This window comes from Balaenoptera musculus, chromosome 5 (assembly GCF_009873245.2).
Source record: "Balaenoptera musculus isolate JJ_BM4_2016_0621 chromosome 5, mBalMus1.pri.v3, whole genome shotgun sequence".
Taxonomy (NCBI): Eukaryota; Metazoa; Chordata; class Mammalia; order Artiodactyla; family Balaenopteridae; genus Balaenoptera; species Balaenoptera musculus.
In genome coordinates, this window is record NC_045789.1 from 64,779,086 (window position 1) to 64,797,357 (window position 18,272).

Genomic DNA, 18,272 nt, shown 5'->3' on the forward strand with positions numbered 1-18,272 from the left:
TGTGGAGAACCTGAAACACACACTGCTTGTGGGAGTGACAACTACTCCCTTTTGAAAATAATCTGGTATTAGGGTAGTGTTGACCATTCACTGCTTTTGAAAATAATCTGGTATTAGGGTAGTGTTGACCATTCACTGCCTATGACCCGGCAATCTCACATTTAGGTGTCTACCCTAGAAGATTCTTGCCTGTGTACACTGGCAGACAAGGACAAACATGCTCACAGAAGTGCTGCCCGAATAGGAAACCTGGAAACAAACCTCCTGGTCATCCCTGGTAGGATGGGTAAGTAAACAGCAGTACTCTCAGAGTAGAATACTACACAGCAGTAGAAATGAAAGAATTACAGCTATGGGAGAAAATCAAGAGATAACACTCACAAACACAAACATACTGTTGAGTGGAAAAAGTCACAAATGAATACCTGTGCTATGATTCAATTTATGTGAAGTTCAAAGACACGCAAATATAACAATGTATATTCGAGATTACAAATACATATGGTAAAATGATAAAGAAAAGCAAGGAAAGAGTAAATCAAAACTCAGGACACTAGCTACCTCTTAATGAGGGAGGGAAGGGAATGGGAGCAGGGCAGGGCACACAGGAGACTTCAAAGGTAATGGTAAAATTCTTCTTATTCTGGATAGTGGTATATATAAGTGTTCACACCTTATATGTATGTTACAGAAATACTTTTGTGGGACTTCCCTGGTGGTGCAGTGGTTTAAGAATCTGCCTGCCAATGCAGGGGACACGGGTTTGATCCCTGGTCTGGGAAGATCCCACACGCCACGGAGCAACTAAGCCTGTGCGCCACAACTACTGAGCCTGTGCTCCAGAGACCTGAGCCACAACTACTGAGCCCGAGTGCCGCAACTACTGAAGCCCAAGCACCTAGAGCCCGTGCTCCACAACAAGAGAAGCCACCACAATGAGAAGCCTGTGCGCGGCAACTAGAGAAAGCCCATGCACAGCAACAAAGACCCAATGCGGCCAAAAATAAATAAAATAAATAAATTAAAAAAAAAAAAATTTTTGTGTCTACTCAAGATTTACTTAAAGACAATTGAAAAAAAACGAATTTGTTGGCCCAATTTTCCAATCACAGAAACAATGAGAATATTTAATTTTATTTATTTATTTTTTAAATTGAATTTCTTTTTTTTTTAAAGCGATACATGGTCATTCTTTTATTTTTTAAATTTTAAAAATTTATTTATTTGGCTGCATCAGGTCTTAGTTGCAGTTCACAGGATCTTCTTTGTGGGATGCAGGATCTTTCGTTGCAGCACGCAGGCTTCTCTAGTTGCGCTGTGCAGGCTTAGCTGCCCCGTGGCACGTGGGATCTTAGTTCCCTGACCAGGGATCGAATGCATGTCCCCTGCACTGGAAGGCAGATTCTTAACCACTGGACCACCAGGGAAGTCCGAGAATATTTTAAACAATGAGGAAATGACCCCTAGGGAATAAAAGAATGCCAAACAAGAACCTTGACTTACTAGATACCCACCTGTGGCACACAAAAAACAGTTCTTTTTCTTTTTTCCTGCTTTGCAGACATTGACAATACTCAGCAGGCGTTCGTCATTTGGTGTAAAAATGTCTCTTTGTAATGCGTGCTTGATTGCTGTCATCTTTACTCAGCTGAAAAAATTCAGAGTATAGATATTATACTCATTCTCAAAATCATTCTATCTTACATTGTTCCATTTAGGATTAAAAAATGATCTTATTTATGCCAAATAAGTGTAGGATGAATGATTTAATACATTAGTACACCTACATCATAAAAATAAAAAGCTGTATGTTTGGAAAAGAAATTAGAGAACCAGTGATATCAAACTCTAAAATCTTTGGAAGTGTTCACCAAATATTATAATATTTTTTAAAAATTTAGGAAAAAATTAAAAAACCCACGCCCAATCTTCAAATATAAATTTCCTATATAAAGAACTCTTACAACTCAACAATAAAAAGACAAGTAACCCAGTTAAAAACTGAGCAAAGGATCTGAATAGACATTTCTCCAAGGAAGAGATACAAATGGCCAATAAGCACATGGAAAGATGCGCAACATCATTAGCCATTAGGGAAATGCAAATCAAACCCACATTGAGATACCTACCACTTTACACCGCTAGGATGGCTAAAATTAAAAAGACAAGTGTTGGTAAAGGTGTAGAGAAAAAGGAAGTCTCATATATTGCTGGTGACTATAAAATGCTGCAGCCACTTCAGAAAACAGCTTGGTGGTTCCTCAAAAAGTTAAACATGGTTTTACCATATGACCCAGCAATTCCACTCCTAGGTATATACTCAAGAGAACTGCTAAACATATGTCCACACAAACTCGTGTACATAGATGTCCATAGCAGTATTGTTCACCATAGTCAAAATGTGGAAACATCTCAAATGTCCTGATGAACAGCAAAATGAAATATATCCATACAGTATAATATTATTTGGCCATAAAAAAGGAACAAAGTACTGATACATACTACAACATCAGTGAATCCTGAAAACATGATGCTACGTGAAAGAAGCCAGTTACAAAGAACCACATATTTTATGATTCCATTCATGTGAAATGTCCAGAGTAGACAAATCCATATAGATGGATTGATTTGTGGTTGCCAGGGGCTGAGGGCAAGAAGGAATGGGGAGTGACTGCTAATGTGTATGGGGCTTCTTTCTGGGGTGATGAAAATGTCCTTGAATTAGATAGTAGTGATGTTTTTATAACCCTTTGAATATACTGGAAACCACTGAATTACATACTGAAAAAGGGTAAATTTTATGGTATATTAATCATTTTTCTTCAAATATAACTTAAGTTACATATTTGAAAAAAAACTCACTGCAACTTTATTTTTTGAATATACTGTATATATATATTCGTGTGTATATACATTATTATTTCCAATGCAGATGTATAGTATTTCATACGTGTGAGCTTGCTTAGGAAATTTAACTCCTAGTTCTAACACTGCTTCTATGGGAAAATGAAGAAATTATGAGTTTTAAATAAATGACTTAGAGTGAATTTTTAAAACACATGGACACTTTTGTAAACTATAGGTATCTCCTATATTTTACTCAATTTGGAAAACTTCTATCCCTGCTCCAACTCAAAAAATTGCTTTTCTCACAAAAATCGCACTTCTATCCCTCTTTCTCCTCATCTCTGCGTCTAGTCTCCTGACGGCCTCCCCCCCTCCTGTTCTCCTAGTCCATCTGGCCTCTCCAAGCTTAGTTTCTTTTCCAACCTAACCTGGAGGCAGTGTTCATTTCCCTACACCCACACCATCCCCTTCAATGATCTTGCTCCATTTGTAGACCAGTTCACTCAGTTCACCAATCTCCACAAACTGTCTTTTTTCTCTACTTCCCTTGGCTACCATATGCCATTTAAGAAGGCCTCATATCCATGTTCACTGCACTCATTACAAATATTTAAATCCAATCAAAGCTAAACTTTCAAAGTTGCTCAGCAATTCCTTAACACCTTCTTTGGTGATTCCTCTTCCTACTCACCATCAATATTGCAAATCCTTATTTCTCTCCTTCAACCCCCAACTCTAGTGTCAGCCTCCTCCCTCTCTGCAAATGACTTCACCGTCTACCCTGCAGAGAATATAGAAGCCATGAAGAGCAAGTTTCCCCAACTGCTTTCTTCTTCATCTCTCTACATTTTCACCCATCTTAACCTCCATTCCACCTATTATAAAATGTCCATGTTACTACTCCTTAATATGTTCTAGGGCCTACACACTGTGTTAAAAGCTCAACTCTATCCTATGCCCAAGCCACGCTGGATACTGGCCAGTTTGCTCTTCTGTCTCTAGGCTCTTGTTTGTGCAATTTCTTTTTCCTGAAATTCTTTTCTCCCTGGGAAATTCCAATTCATCCTTAAGATCCTGCTGAAATGTCACCTATTCTGTGAAGTAGTCACACACTCAAAGAAAAAAAAAATTCCTTTCCTACTTCTCTAATATTTCCCTCTATTCTGCTAACATAGCACTTATAAACCATATTGTCTAGCTAGTTGTATTCTCTCCCCCATTAAAAGTATTTCCTTGCAGGCAAGACCACGTCTTATTCATCTTTGCATTCCAAGAACTTGGCAAAGACATACCAGGCATTTAATAAATTAACCAAAATGACAGCACCAAATAACATGACAACTAAAGCATTCTGCTGATTTTCCTTCATCTACACATAATTTATCCTTTCTGCTCCTGCTGCCAACACACTAACCCAGGTTCACATCAACCACATCTATTAAACACCACAGCATCTGGTTATCTCTTTGCAAGCTTCTACAACCCCAAAACTCTTGACAAATAATAAGAAAACATAGCTTTCATCACAATATGCCCTTGCTCAACCTTTTCCTAATGTTCCCAAATACAAACCTTCCACTCCAAGCTCTCTGTTCATTCTGGTCTTTAAATCTTTGCTTAGGAGCTTTTCCATGCAGGGAGTATCATGTATCCAAACCCTAATTACACTCCATAATTTATATGAAGTTGATTCAATAAAGATCTTAATCCAAACTGATCTCTCCTCTCAACTGCTACAGCACTTATTGCATTTACTGAACAATCAAGCACTTGCTGTCCAACTGGTTCATAAAATCACAAGTTCCTGGATCTCAACAACTCTCTTGAAAGAAAGGGGGGATGCGGGGTGTTTTAGCATAGTTTTGTGTCCTTTATTAGTGGGTATTCAACAAATATCTCTTGAGGTAACTTGAACTGAATAGTAAAAACTGGTTAAATGAATGACTAATAGTGGTCAGCATCTACCACCCAGTCCCTCTTTGGTCAAAAGCAAAGGACTGACTGTATGGTAAGTGGTAAAACAAGACTGGACTGGGCAGAGTTCATAAAGGAGGTAGTCATAATGAAAAGCACTATGCGACGCTCATTCATTCGGCAAATATCGATGCCTGCGAAGTGCCAGGCACAATTCTAGGTTACGGTGGTGTATATGACAGATACGTCCATGAAGACAGGAAGAGCCATGCCTCCAATGGCATCTACGTTCTCAGGGTGGAGTGATTAACTCTGAGTCTTTACAGCACATTTTTTGTAAGTCAGTGAACGAACCATTAGACGTCCTCCAAAACTATTTCCCAGGTTTAAGAACCCATGTCTGACCATGTTCCAGTGGCAGTCAGCCACAAAACTCTACGTTGGTTCTCTTCCTTAAATTCAGCTGGATCATTACAGGGTGCGGCAGGTAACTTGTCAGTAAGAGTGCCATGTCAGTGAGTGAGTGTGGGCTGGGCCCTGGATGCTCTCGAGACATCTTAGCGCGTGGAGCACTGTCCTCCAGACGAGAACACGGTGCCTGGAGCCAGGGAAATGCACTTAAAAGATTTAGAAGAAAATGTGGATTTGGACCCCTCCTGGTTCACGCCAGAGAGCAAACGGATCAGGGCCGTTTTTTACAGTGAAATCTGGTTTTCATGGGCGGAACCGGAAAGGGGTGTCAGGATTGCCCTCCCAGCCCCCCGGGGCGGGGGATGCTCCTACCGGACTCTGCGTCTTACCCAGACAGGCAGGAAAAGAAGGGGGCCCTGACGGCGGAGGGAGCGGCACCCGACCCCCCGGTGCTGGGTCAGCAACGGAACTGAGGAGCCGCCTCAGACCCTGGCGTCCACCCGTCCGCTCGTCGGTGCGCCGCCGCCAGGACTGCCCGGCAGCCGCGGCCGAAGGCTTACCGCAAGGCCGGACCGAGCCCGCCTGTGCCGAGGCGGGTCCTCCACAACAGAGATGGGACGGGGCTGGAGCGGACACCGCTACGAGGACGCACCCCTCGGTCGAGCGGCGAACCGGAAGCGACGGATCGGCCCCACCTCCCATATCCGGGCACGTGACCAGCCTCCACGCCGGAAATCGGTCGGGTAGAGCCGGAAGGAGTCGCGGCAGTGGCCTTGGCGAGGGCGGGTGGGCAGGTCTCGCCGTAGGGGAGTGTTTAGAACAGGTAGGGGCTGGACCCCGTCGCTCGGAGACTGACTCGGGAGCTGGGGCGTTTGGTGCCGCGTGTTAGTTTCTCTTGAAGAGTTATTTATTCAGCTGTTTTCAGCAGTTCATTTAAGAAGAGATGCGATTACATGTTTTCTTTTTTGCACACGTAAAGCTCTGTTAACTCTAGATACTTGCTGCTTATGGCATGGAGAGTTTAAATGAGTTAAATCAGAGTGTGGGGGGGGGACGGGGGGGACCAAGACACCAGCACTTAAAAAAATTTTTTTTTTTTACTTTTTTAGGCCCGCAGCATGCGTGATCTTAGTTCCCCCACCAGCGATCACATTCGCACCCCCTGCAGTGGGAGGGGGGAGTCTTAACCACTGGACCGCCAGGGAAGTTCCCACCAGCACTTTTCACATCTTTGGGGAAAATTCTAATATGCAGCTATGGTGGAGAACCATTGATACAGTGACGTTGGTATTTCAAAATGTGGTCTGTGGACCAGCTGCTTGGGCATCATCTGGGGGTTCTTTAGAAAATGCAGCCTCTCAGGCTTACTTCAGAGCTACTGAATGGTAATCTACATCTTAACGCCTTAAGATGACGCCTGTGCACGTTTAAGTTTGAGAAGCACAGGTGATGCCAGTGTTGCTGGTTGCAAGGCAAGTGGTTTATTTATTCCATATGTTTGGCACCTGTTTTATGCCAGGCACTTTGATCGAGGTGCAGAGGTGATTCAGACATGAATCTCACCCTGAAGATGTTCCCGGTATGGTAGGGCCAAACAAGGTATACATGCAAATACATATAAAATAAGACAAAATAAATGACCAAAGAGAGATACAGGTCAGATAAATGTGCTGGTAATTCAGAGGAGCGATTTCTTTGCTCTAGCTCAATACCGTCCTTTGCAAGGGTTCTTCAGGGACCCATTCAATGCAAGCATTCGTTCATTTGAAAACAGAGCCACCTCAATGCTGGGCACTGTATTAGGTGCTGGAGATACAAAGACAGGGATACCACTCAGAAGGGGACACACCGTCATTGGAGAGACAGAATTAAATAGAGGGATAAATTACAGTCTAGTGTGGTAAACTAAACAACAAAAGTAGAAAAAAAGAGATGTAGCACCATAGGAATGCGAAAGAGGGTGTAGCTCACTCTGTCAAGATGGATTCACTGAGGAAGGGACAAATGAGCTGTGCAAAGTATCTTTCAGTGTTTAGCTGAAGATATAATTTGGTGGAAAAATCAGCAGACATAGTAGGGACCTGTTTGCTACTGAGATCAATATGGTCTAGTCAATGCTACTTGAAGTGCTTTTCAGTTTCATTGAATGACTTCCCTTTTAAGAGCAGGATCTGATCTGATCTTTAGAAAGACCTCTTGGGTCCTTCCTGCTCAGTCTCAGAATGCTTACTGTGAGCACTCTTTATATGACAATTGCATGTGCTATTTTGTCCTTTTTTTTCTTTCTCTTTTCTTCCTTTTTTTTTTTTTTTTTACCTGTATGTTTACAGCCCTCTTCAAAGTTGGGAAGTGAATTGCTTTTCAGTAGCCTGGACTTCTTCCCTGAACTCTAGATTTGTTGTTGTTGTTCTCTAGTTTTTTGGTTTTTTAAATTAATTTTTACTGCAATATATTTGCTTTACAACGTGAACTCCAGATTTGTGTATCCACTGCCTCCCCAACACTTCCACTCGGATGTCCGTTAGGCATCTCAAACTAAAATTTAAAAATTTCTAAAAATTAAATTCTCCTTTCTCCCCTCCCCTCCTGGATTCCCCTCAAAGTAGAGGCTGAAACAAAGGCTTATGTGCAGTATTTTATTTGGGGCTTTGATAGCAGGGAGCAAGAGTGAGAGAAGAGGGAGGGGAAGTAAAACAAGGAAGAGGGAGAGGCAGTATAAGGATGTGTTATTGAGTTCGTCGTCACCATATCTGAATGTTTTCTTGATCCCTTAGGACTTTCTGGGAAGCTTCGTGAGATGATTCGCAAAACTGTCTACTGAAAGCCAGAATGGAAGAGGTATTTATCTGTCAGCTCCTGTCTCTCTTTGATCAAAGGTTAATGCCCCTGGCCATTACCTACTCCACACTTCCCAAATGCACAATTGTGAATGCCAAGCTGACTTCCACATCAGAGGAGTCCTGAGGAAGAAGAGAGGTGCAGTCATGTCGTACTTGCCCAAAGTTCATCAAACTCTCTTCAGAAAAGTTTGCTGCAGCAGTGGTTGGAATAAGAGGCTGAAAGGATTTGAGGTGGTGACAGAGGATACACAGATGCTGTCCATTTCAGCCCACTCTTTTTTTTTTTCAAACTTTGGGTTTATTTATTTATTTATTTATTTATGGCTGTGTTGGGTCTTCGTTTCTGTGCGAGGGCTTTCTCTAGTTGTGGCGAGCGGGGCCACTCTTCATCGCGGTGCGCGGGCCTCTCACTATTGTGGCCTCTCTTGTTGTGGAGCACAGGCTCCAGACGCGCAGGCTCAGTAATTGTGACTCACGGACCTAGTTGCTCCGCGGCATGTGGGATCTTCCCAGACCAGGGCTCGAACCCGTGTCCCCTGCATTGGCAGGCAGATTCTCAACCACTGCGCCACCAGGGAAGCCCTCAGTCCACTCTTTGTACCACTACATCTGCTTGGCCCTTCATTACGTCTGGTCTTTTACAGAGTCCCCTTCAAGGTGATGGCCACCTACTATCTCTGTGAAGACTTCACATAAGAGAGTTGGTGGAATAAGCTTCAGTCCCTGCTGCTACACTGATGCCAGTACCGTGCTTGTTTTCATTAACTCCCTCCTCTACTATCCATCCTAACCTCCCTTCACCCTGGGCCAGTACATCAGCTGATATAGGTTGTTTCCTCAGCGAGGTAACTGGAACCTTCACCCTTTGTTTACCTTGCTCTGGTTGGGCCATGATTGTGTAATTGCCTGTTCAACTTATCCCTGGGTACAGAAACACCAAGATAAGCCTCAGTTGAATTCCTTCTAGATTTATTCCTCCCTACTGCTATTGTGTAGCAACAATCCCAGATTTTTTTGCCAGTCACAGTTGAGTACTCCCACTACTGTAGTAACTCTTTCCGTTGCTACGTGACTACTGCCATGAGAAACCAAGTAACCAAATGATAGTGAGGGAGTTTCAAGTTCAGTGAAGCATCCTCCACTCAACTCATGGAGAGCTAATTACTGTAATCTAGCAAAGCCTAAATTTGGGAGTCAGGAAACACAAATTCTGTGAGTGGGTCACTGGAAGTGATGATAAAACGGGCCAATCCTGCTCCCATTCTGGGGTTTCCAGAGCTATGTCTTTAGCTGTTGGGGACACTCTTTATTGCTTGGTTTTAAGCATTTACCACATCAGAAGCTGGCTACTTCTGAGTGATGAGGGATATGGCAATATCAGTGGAGTCTCTGGTCATGTGTATATTGTCACCTTTTTTTTTAGGAGGAGGCTATAAAATGGATTCCTTGGTTAAAGTAGCATTGATCAGGATACTATAATTCTGGTGTTATGGATGTTGGCAGAGTCACTTCAGGCAGGAAAGACAAACCTAGGAGTCTGTAAATATTTGTACTTCGGGCCACTTCTCTCTATAAACAAAGCTAACAATAAAGAATACTGCTCCCAGCTCTACCAACTGGCAAGATTTCATTTCACCTTTGTTCTTTAAAGCCACCCCTGAGTGGAGCTATGTGCAACAGCAGTCCAGTTTTTCCTACACACCGACACAATGTGCCAACCCGTCTGTGAACCAGGCTCAAATGTTTTATTCTGAGATAGGTAGTCATAGGGAACTCCAAGAGGGCATAGGAGTGAGCTGAGGAAGATATACCAGTGCTACAGAAGTGCCATGGGAGTCTGAGTCACCCATTCATGTAATTTACAATACTTGTGTCTTCTGGACCTGCTCAGGCTCAGTTCTATACCATTTACAGACTTCAGTGGATTGCTGCTGTACCCATGCACTTATGACTTAGAGGATCTGATAATATCCAGCTCATGATAGTTAGCTCTAGTGTTCCCAATGGAGAATAGTTCTCTGCCTCAGGCATGGCCTTGCAGAACACTAAGGCTCTGTGATGCAACTCTTACTGGGGGCTTTCCAGAGATTTCACACAGGGCTCTTACCCATCACAGATACCTCTAGCACCCTTAGATCTGCGGGAACAAATGGCCTGAGCATTAGGCAACTGGCATCATAGCCCTTCTGGGCAACATATCCAACCGATAGGTACTTTAGTTTTACAATAAGTTCATTCCAACACCCTTACTTCTGGGAAACATATTCTGGTAGTTCTTTCATCTCACATAATAAATTTGTTCTAACACTTCTGCTCCCCTGAGTCTTCTGATTCCTTTCTCAATACTCATTCAGAATTGTTCTATAACATCTCATTTAGCACAGGCCATCAGCATAGCCAAGCTTTAAGGAGGCACCAAGGCTTTGTACTAGGACTGGCTCTGGGTGTCCTTGCCAAAACATTAAATCCAGAATCACAGGTGAATGGTCCCATGTCATAAATTCTCCCATATCCAGCCTTATAACCTGATTCCTCTGGTTTAGTGCTCTAAATATTCACTCTTACAAATAATCCCCTGGTTTCTATTAGATAGTTTTGCAATTCTTTTTGAGTTCATCTATAATTCAGTGGTTCTCACCTGGGATGATTTTGACTCCCAGGGGACGTTTGGTAATGTCTGGAGACATTTTTGGTTGTCATTACCGAGGGGGTTCTACTAACGTCTAGTGAGTAGAGGGCAGGGATGCTGCTGAACAACTTGCAATACACAGGACAGCTCCCACAGCAAAGAATCCAGCCCCAAATGTCACTAGTGCTGAGGTTGAGGGACTCTGGTCTAGATCTCCCTGGAGCAGGGATTGCAATCCCCACATAGGTTTGCTGAGCTGTGACCCTGGTTAGAGGCTTGAGGCAGTGGTCATTGGGGGAAGATATTGGGAAAATTAAGGTAATAAATTAGGCTCTTGCCTTAGATATATTCTTTGAAGTAGTTCCAGACAAGAAGAGGCTGCTTTCCTTTATCAAGAGAAAGGAGTCTGTTGGCACAGAGGATGACAAAAAATCTGGGGGTTTAAGATTATAATACATGTGCACACAAATGTCCTCATTCTAGATCTCAAGGTTTCATTATTTTCCTATCAGGGCCCTAGCTTTGACACGGGTAATATTTTAAGGCTGTGCATTTAGACTCCTTTGCCGCTCTGCCACCCTTTTGATTATATGTCGAGGCTGATTTTTAGCACAGTCGGCTCAGTGGCTACTCTGTCCTAGAGGCATCTGGCTTTCACAGTGTGCCATGATTTGATTGTTGGCTGAACAGAGCCTGTCATTTTCTTTTGTTAAGATCTCCAAAGCAGTTAACAGAAGTCAGCCCACTTTATGACTATCATTGCTCCATAACGCTCAAGTACCATAGCCACATGTAATTCAATGTTTCATCTTCTGTCTGCACCTCATTCTAATCTACAACAGTAGAGAGTCTTGGTAATTAGCGATGCTACTGTATGCCAGGGGTTGTCACCACTTGCAATTTACCACCAACTACTTGACCACCAGCAGGGGTCCTTATTGTCTTGTGATCAGTGTTGTAGGATCAGCCTCCAAAATCCCATACTGAGGCTTTACATTCTGGAGTCACCTTTTTTTTTTTTTTTAAATTGGATTATAGTTGCTTTACAACGTTGTGTTAGTTTCTGCTGTACAGCAAAGTGAATCAGCTATATGTATACATATATCCCCTCTTCTTTGGATTTCCTTCCCATTTAGGTCACCACAGAGCACTGAGTAGAGTTCCCTGTGCTATACAGTTGGGTCTCTGGAGTCAATTTTGATGCCCAGTGTTCCCCTGAAAGCAGAGCCCCAAACAAAGGCTTAGGTGCTGGTAGTTTATTTGAGAAAATGAGTTCAGGGAATAGACTAAGGGGCCCAGGGGAAACAAAATAGAGAAAGCGGAAAAACCAATACAAGGATGCATTATTAAGTTGACAAATGCAGTGGGCGATTTGTTGATTGATACTGTGGAAGCTTCTGAGAAGACTTAGCGAAATGGGTCTCAGAATTCTGTACTGAAGTGAAGAAGAACAAAGAGGACGCACTTATCTATCGGCTCCGGTCTGCCATTGGTTAAGCTTGCACCACATGCTTCTAATTGCGCATGTGCACTGTGGGCTGGTTTCTGCAGTATCCCATGCTAGAAGCAGGGAGTGAGAGAGGCAAGGTGCTGGAATATTGTTCTTGGGAGATGATCTTGAGGTTGAGGCCTGCACAGAATTGGTCACTGCAGCAACACCTGGAATAAGAGGTGAGGCTGAAAGGATTTAAAATAATGCATGAAAGATTTCTAAACATGGCTTCTCCCTGAGTTTTCTCCATTTGAGTTAATGGTATCTCTATCTTCTCAGCTGCTCAGGCCGGTCCTTGACCTCTCTCTTTCTCTCATATTCTACATCCAATCTTTCAAATCTTATGGGTTCTACCTCTAGAGTATTTCCAGAATCTGATCACTTCTCCCCATCTCCAATGCTACTCTTTCCTTGATTATTGCCGTTTTCTTGTCTCTCCTGAATTACTGCTTATCTCCCTACAGTGTATTCTTAACACAGCTGCCAGAGGGATCCTTTTTAAAACATGAGCCATATCATGTTACTCTTTGCCCAGAACCCTCCAGTAGCTTCAGAGTGAAAGTCAAAGTTCTTACAATGACCTACAAGATCCTGCACAATCTCCCCATTTCCCCACCCACCAGGACTTCATCTTCTACTACCCTCCTTGGTCACTCTACTCCAGTTCCTTAGACCTCCTTGTTGTTCCTTGAAAAGTCTAGGCAAGCTGGACTTTTGCTCTTGCTTTTCCCTCTGCTTGAAATGTTTTTCCATTAAATATCTGCATGGCTCACTACTGCATCCCTTTCATGTCTTTGCTCAAAGGTTACCTCAATGAGGCCTTCCATGATAGACCTATTTAAAATAGTGCCCCAACCTAGCATTCTTTATCTTTCATTTTTGCTTTGTTTTTCTTCATGGTTCTTATTACATCCTGCAATACTATGGCATTATATCTGATATATATATATATCAGATATAATGCCATATATATATATATATATATATATATACATATATATATACATATATATATATATATATATAGAGTTAACATATGTTATTTGTTTATTTGTTAACTTATTCTTTCCCTTTCACCAGAATGAAGCCTTATGAAGACAAAGACTTCTGTTTTGCTCACTGATGTATTCCCAGTTCCTAGAACTCATATCAATTCACTTACTATGTTCTCTGTACTATCCTAAGCATTTTACATGTATTAACTACTTTGGTCCTATGAGGTGGGAATCTTTATTATCCTTATATTAAAGATTAGAAAATGGCACAGATTATTTAGCCCAAAGACATATAGTAGGCACATAGTAGTATTTCACTGAATATCTCTTTATATTACTATAGTTCTCTGCATAAAGTACACTTGGAAAGCAACATAAGACAGTGGAAAGAACATGGTTGCTGGGGTTGTGCAGACCTGGGTTCAAATCTGGTCTTTACTGGTTCAGTGATCACAGGGCAGATTACTTAACTCTTCTGAGCTTGAGTTTCCTCATCTGTAAATTCAAAATTATAAATGCCATCTTTTGGGACTGTCCTGCAATTCGCTGAGATATATTTTTTGTAAAGCACTTGCACATTACTCGGTACATAGTAAGCACCCAATAAATGGTAGCTATTATTTATATGCAGGTTGGTTAGAAGATTAAATTGGGTAGATTTATGTTCTCAAAAGACATGAAATAGTCACTCAGGCCCTGCAGTCCTACTTCCTTTTCATAGGCAGAAGGCCACATATATTAACATATATCATATATGAAGCAATATCATATTTGGATACCATGGAATAAATTTTTCATTGTTAATGAGCTCCAAGGGAAAAGTTTCTTCTAAATGGCCAGGAGTAGTGAGTATTGATGTTTGAACAATATTGGCAAAATTGAAATTGGTTCAAGATGGTGGATTAGAAGGATGTGCTCTCACTCCCTCTTCCAAGAGCGCCAGAATCACAACTAACCGCTGAACAATCATCAGCAGGAAGACGCTGGAACTCACCAAAAAAGTTACCCCACCTCCAAAGACACAGGAGAAGCTGCAATGAAATGGTAGGAGGGGTGCAATCACAATAAAATCAAATCCCATAACTGCTGGGTGGGTGACTCACAAACTGGAGAACAATTATACCACAGAAGTCTACCCACTGGAGTGAAGATTCTGAGCCCCACGTCAGGCTTCCCAACCTGGGGTCTGGCAACGGGAGGAGGAATTCCCAGAGATTCAGACTTTGTAGGAGAGCAGGATTTGATTGCAGGACTTCAACAGGACAGGGGGAAACAGAAACTCCACTCTTGGAGGGCACACTCAAAGTAGGGTGCACATCAGGACCCAAGGGGAAGGAGCAGTGATCCCATAGGAGACTGAACCAGACCTACCAGCTAGAGTGTTGGAGGGTCTCCTGCAGAGGCAGGGGGTGGCTGTGGCTCACTGCAGGGACAAGGACTCTGACAGCAGAAGCTCTGGGAAGTACTCCTTGGCATAAGCCCTCCTGTACTCCACCATTAGTCCCACCAAAGAGCCTGTAGCCTCCAGTGCTGGGTCGCCTCAGGCCAAACAACCAACAGGGAGGGAACTCAGCCCCACCCATCAGTAGCCAAGTGGATTAAAGTTTTACTGAGCTCTGCCCACCAGAGCAACACCCAACTCTACCCACCACCAGTCCCTCCCATCAGGAAGCTTGCACAAGCCTCTTAGATAGCCTCATCCACTAGAGGGCAGATAGCAGAAACAAGAAGAACTACAATCTTGTGGCCTGTGGAACGAAAACCACAGTCACAGAAAGGTAGACAAAATGAAAAGGCAGAGGACTATGTACCAGATGAAGGAACAAGACAAAACCCCAGAAAAACAGCTAAATGAAGTGGAGATAGGCAACCTTCCAGAAAAAGAATTCATTATAATGATAGTGAAGATGATCCAGGACCTCAGAAAAAGAATGGAGGAGAAGACTGAGAAGATGCAAGAAATGTTTAACAAAGACCAAGAAGAATTAAAGAACATACACCTAGATAGGAATTAAAGAACAAACAGAGATGAACAACACAATAACTGAAAAGAAAAATACACTGGAAGGAATCAATAGCAAATAACTGAGGCAGAGGAACGGATAAGTGACCTGGAACACAGAATGGTGGAATTCACTACTGTGGAACAGAATAAAGAAAGAAGAATGAAAAGAAATGAAGACAGACTAAGAGACCTCTGGAACAACATTAAACACACCAACATTTGCATTATAGGGGTCCCAGAAGGAGAAGAGAGAAAGGACCTGAGAAAATATTTGAAGATATTATAGTCAAAAAATTCCCTAACATGGGAAGGGAAATAGCCACCCAAGTCCAGGAAGCATAGAGAGTCCCAGGCAGGATAAACCCAAGGAGAAACATGCCGAGACATATAGTAATCAAACTGACAAAAAATAAAGACAAAGAAAAATTATTAAAAGCAACAAGGGAAAACGACAAATAACATACAAGGGAACTCCCATAAGATTAACAGCTGATTTCTCAGCAGAAACTCTACAAGCCAGAAGGGAGTGGCATGATATATTTAAAGTGATGCAAGGGAAGAAACTACAACCAAGATTACTCTACTCGGCAAAGATCTCATTCAGATTCAATGGAGAAATCAAAAGCTTTACAGATAAGCAAAAGCTAAGAGAATTCAGCACCACCAAATCAGCTCTACAACAAATGCTAAAGGAACTTCTCTAAGTGGGAAACACAACAGAACAAAAGGACCTACAAAAACAAACCTAAAACAGTTCAGAAAATGGTAATAGGAACATACATATCAATATTTACCTTAAATGTGAATGGATTAAATGCTCCAACCAAAAGACACAGGCTTGCTGAATGGATACAAAAACAAGACCCATATATATGCTGTCTACAAGAGACCCATTTCAAACCTAGGGACACATACAGACTGAAAGTGAGGGGATAGGAAAAGATATTCCATGCAAATGGAAATCAAAAGAAAGCTGGAGTAGCAATACTCATATCAGATAAAATAGACTTTAAAATAAAGTATGTTATAAGAGACAAGGAAGGACACTACACAATGATCAAGGGATCAATCCAAGAAGAAGATATAACAATTATAAATATATATGCACCCAACATAGGAGCACCTCAATACATAAGGCAAATGCTAACAGCTATAAAAAAGGATATCGACAGTAACACAATAATAGTGGGGGACTTGAACACCTCACTTACACCAATGGACAGATCATCCAGACAGAAAATTAATAAGGAAACACAAGCTTTAAATAATGACACAATAGACCAGACTTAATTGATATTTATAGGACATTCCATCCGAAAACAGCAGATTACACTTTCTTCTCAAGTGCACATGGAACATTCTCCAGGATAGATCACATCTTGGGTCACAAATCAAGCCTCGGTAAATTTAAGAAAATTAAAATCATATCAAGCATCTTTTCTGATCACAACGCTATGAGATTCGAAATCAATTACAGGGAAAAAAACGTAAAATACACAAACACATGGAGGCTAAACAGTACGTTTCTAAATAACCGAGAAATCACTGAAGAAATCAAAGAGGAAATCAAAAAATACCTAGAGACAAATGACAATGAAAACACGATGATCCAAAACCTATGGGATGCAGCAAAAGCAGTTCTAAGAGGGAAGTTTATAGCTATACAAGCCTACCTCAAGAAACAAGAAACGTCTCAAATAAACAATCTAACCTTATGCCTAAAGGAACTAGAGAAAGAAGAACAAACAAAACCCAAAGTTAGCAGAAGGAAAGAAATCATAAAGATCAGAGCAGAAATAAATGAAATAGAAACAAAGAAAACAATGGCAAAGATCAATAAAACTAAAAGCTGGTTCTTTGAGAAGATAAACAAAATTGATAAACCATTAACCAGACTCATCAAGAAAAAGGAGAGAACTCAAATCAATAAAATTAGAACTGAAAAAGGAGCAGTTACAACAGACACCGCAGAAATACAAAGCATCCTAAGAGACTACTACCAGCAACTCTATGCCAATAAAATGGACAACCTGAAAGAAATGGACAAATTCTTAGAAAGGTATAACCTTCCAAGACTGAACCAGGAAGAAATAGAAAATATGAACAGACCAATCACAAGTAATGAAATTGAAACTGTGATTAAAAATCTTCCAACAAACAAAAGTCCAGGACCAGATGGTTTCACAGGTGAATTCTATCAAACATTTAGAGAAGAGCTAACACCCATCCTTCTTAAACTCTTCCAAAAAGTTGCAGAAGAAGGAACACTCCCAAAGTCATTCTATGAGGCCACCATCACCCTGATACCAAAACCAGACAAAGATACAAAAAAAAAAAAAAATTACAGACCAATATCACTGATGAAAATAGATGCAAAAATCCTCATCAAAATACTAGCAAACAGAATTCAACAACACATTAAAAGGATCATACACCACGATCAAGTGGGATTTATCCCAGGGATGCAAAGATTCTTCAATATACGCAAATCAATCAATGTGATACACCATATTAACAACTTGAAGAATAAAAACCATGTGATTATCTCAACAGATGCAGAAAAAGCTTTTGACAAAATTCAACACCCATTTATGATAAAAACTCTCCAGAAAGTGGGCATAGAGGGAACCTACCTCAACATCATAAAGGCCATATACGACAAACCCAACAACAAACATCATTCTCAATGGTGAAAAACTGTAAGCATTTCCTCTAAGATCAGGAACAAGACAAGGATGTCCACTCTCATCACTATTATTCAACATAGTTTTGGAAGTCCTAGCCACGGCAATCAGAGAAGAAAAAGAAATAAAAGGAATACAAATTGGAAAAGAAGAAGTAAAACTATCACTGTTTGCAGATGACATGATACTATACATAGATAATCCTAAAGATGCCACCAGAAAACTACTAGAGCTAATGAATTTGGTAAAGTTGCAGGATACAAAATTAATGCACAGAAATCTCTTGCATTTCTATACACTAACAATGGAAGATCAGAAAGAGAAATTAAGGCAACAATACCATTCACCACTGCAACAAAAATTAAAATACCTAGGAATAAACCTACCTAAGGAGGTAAAAGACCTGTACTCAGAAAACTATAAGACACTGATGAAATAAATTAAAGATGACACAG

General features: G+C 41.4%; 1 protein-coding gene across 9 annotated transcripts in view; it reads right to left on the bottom strand.

The window, feature by feature from the left end:
• The window catches only part of EXOC1 (exocyst complex component 1), a 59,707-nt gene extending 53,844 nt beyond the window's left edge, over positions 1-5,863 (bottom strand). For 8 of the 9 annotated variants that reach the window (XM_036852822.1, XM_036852818.1, XM_036852819.1 and 5 more), the window contains exons 1-2: positions 5,733-5,863; positions 1,515-1,648 (exon numbers count right to left, since the gene is read on the bottom strand). In XM_036852822.1, coding sequence (XP_036708717.1) covers positions 1,515-1,638 — 124 coding nt within the window. In that variant the 5' untranslated portion in view covers positions 1,639-1,648; positions 5,733-5,863. Of the gene's footprint in view, positions 1-1,514; positions 1,649-5,561 lie in introns of all 9 variants that reach the window. The other variant, XM_036852813.1, reaches the window with a different exon arrangement.
• Between the last annotated feature and the right edge of the window lie 12,409 nt (positions 5,864-18,272).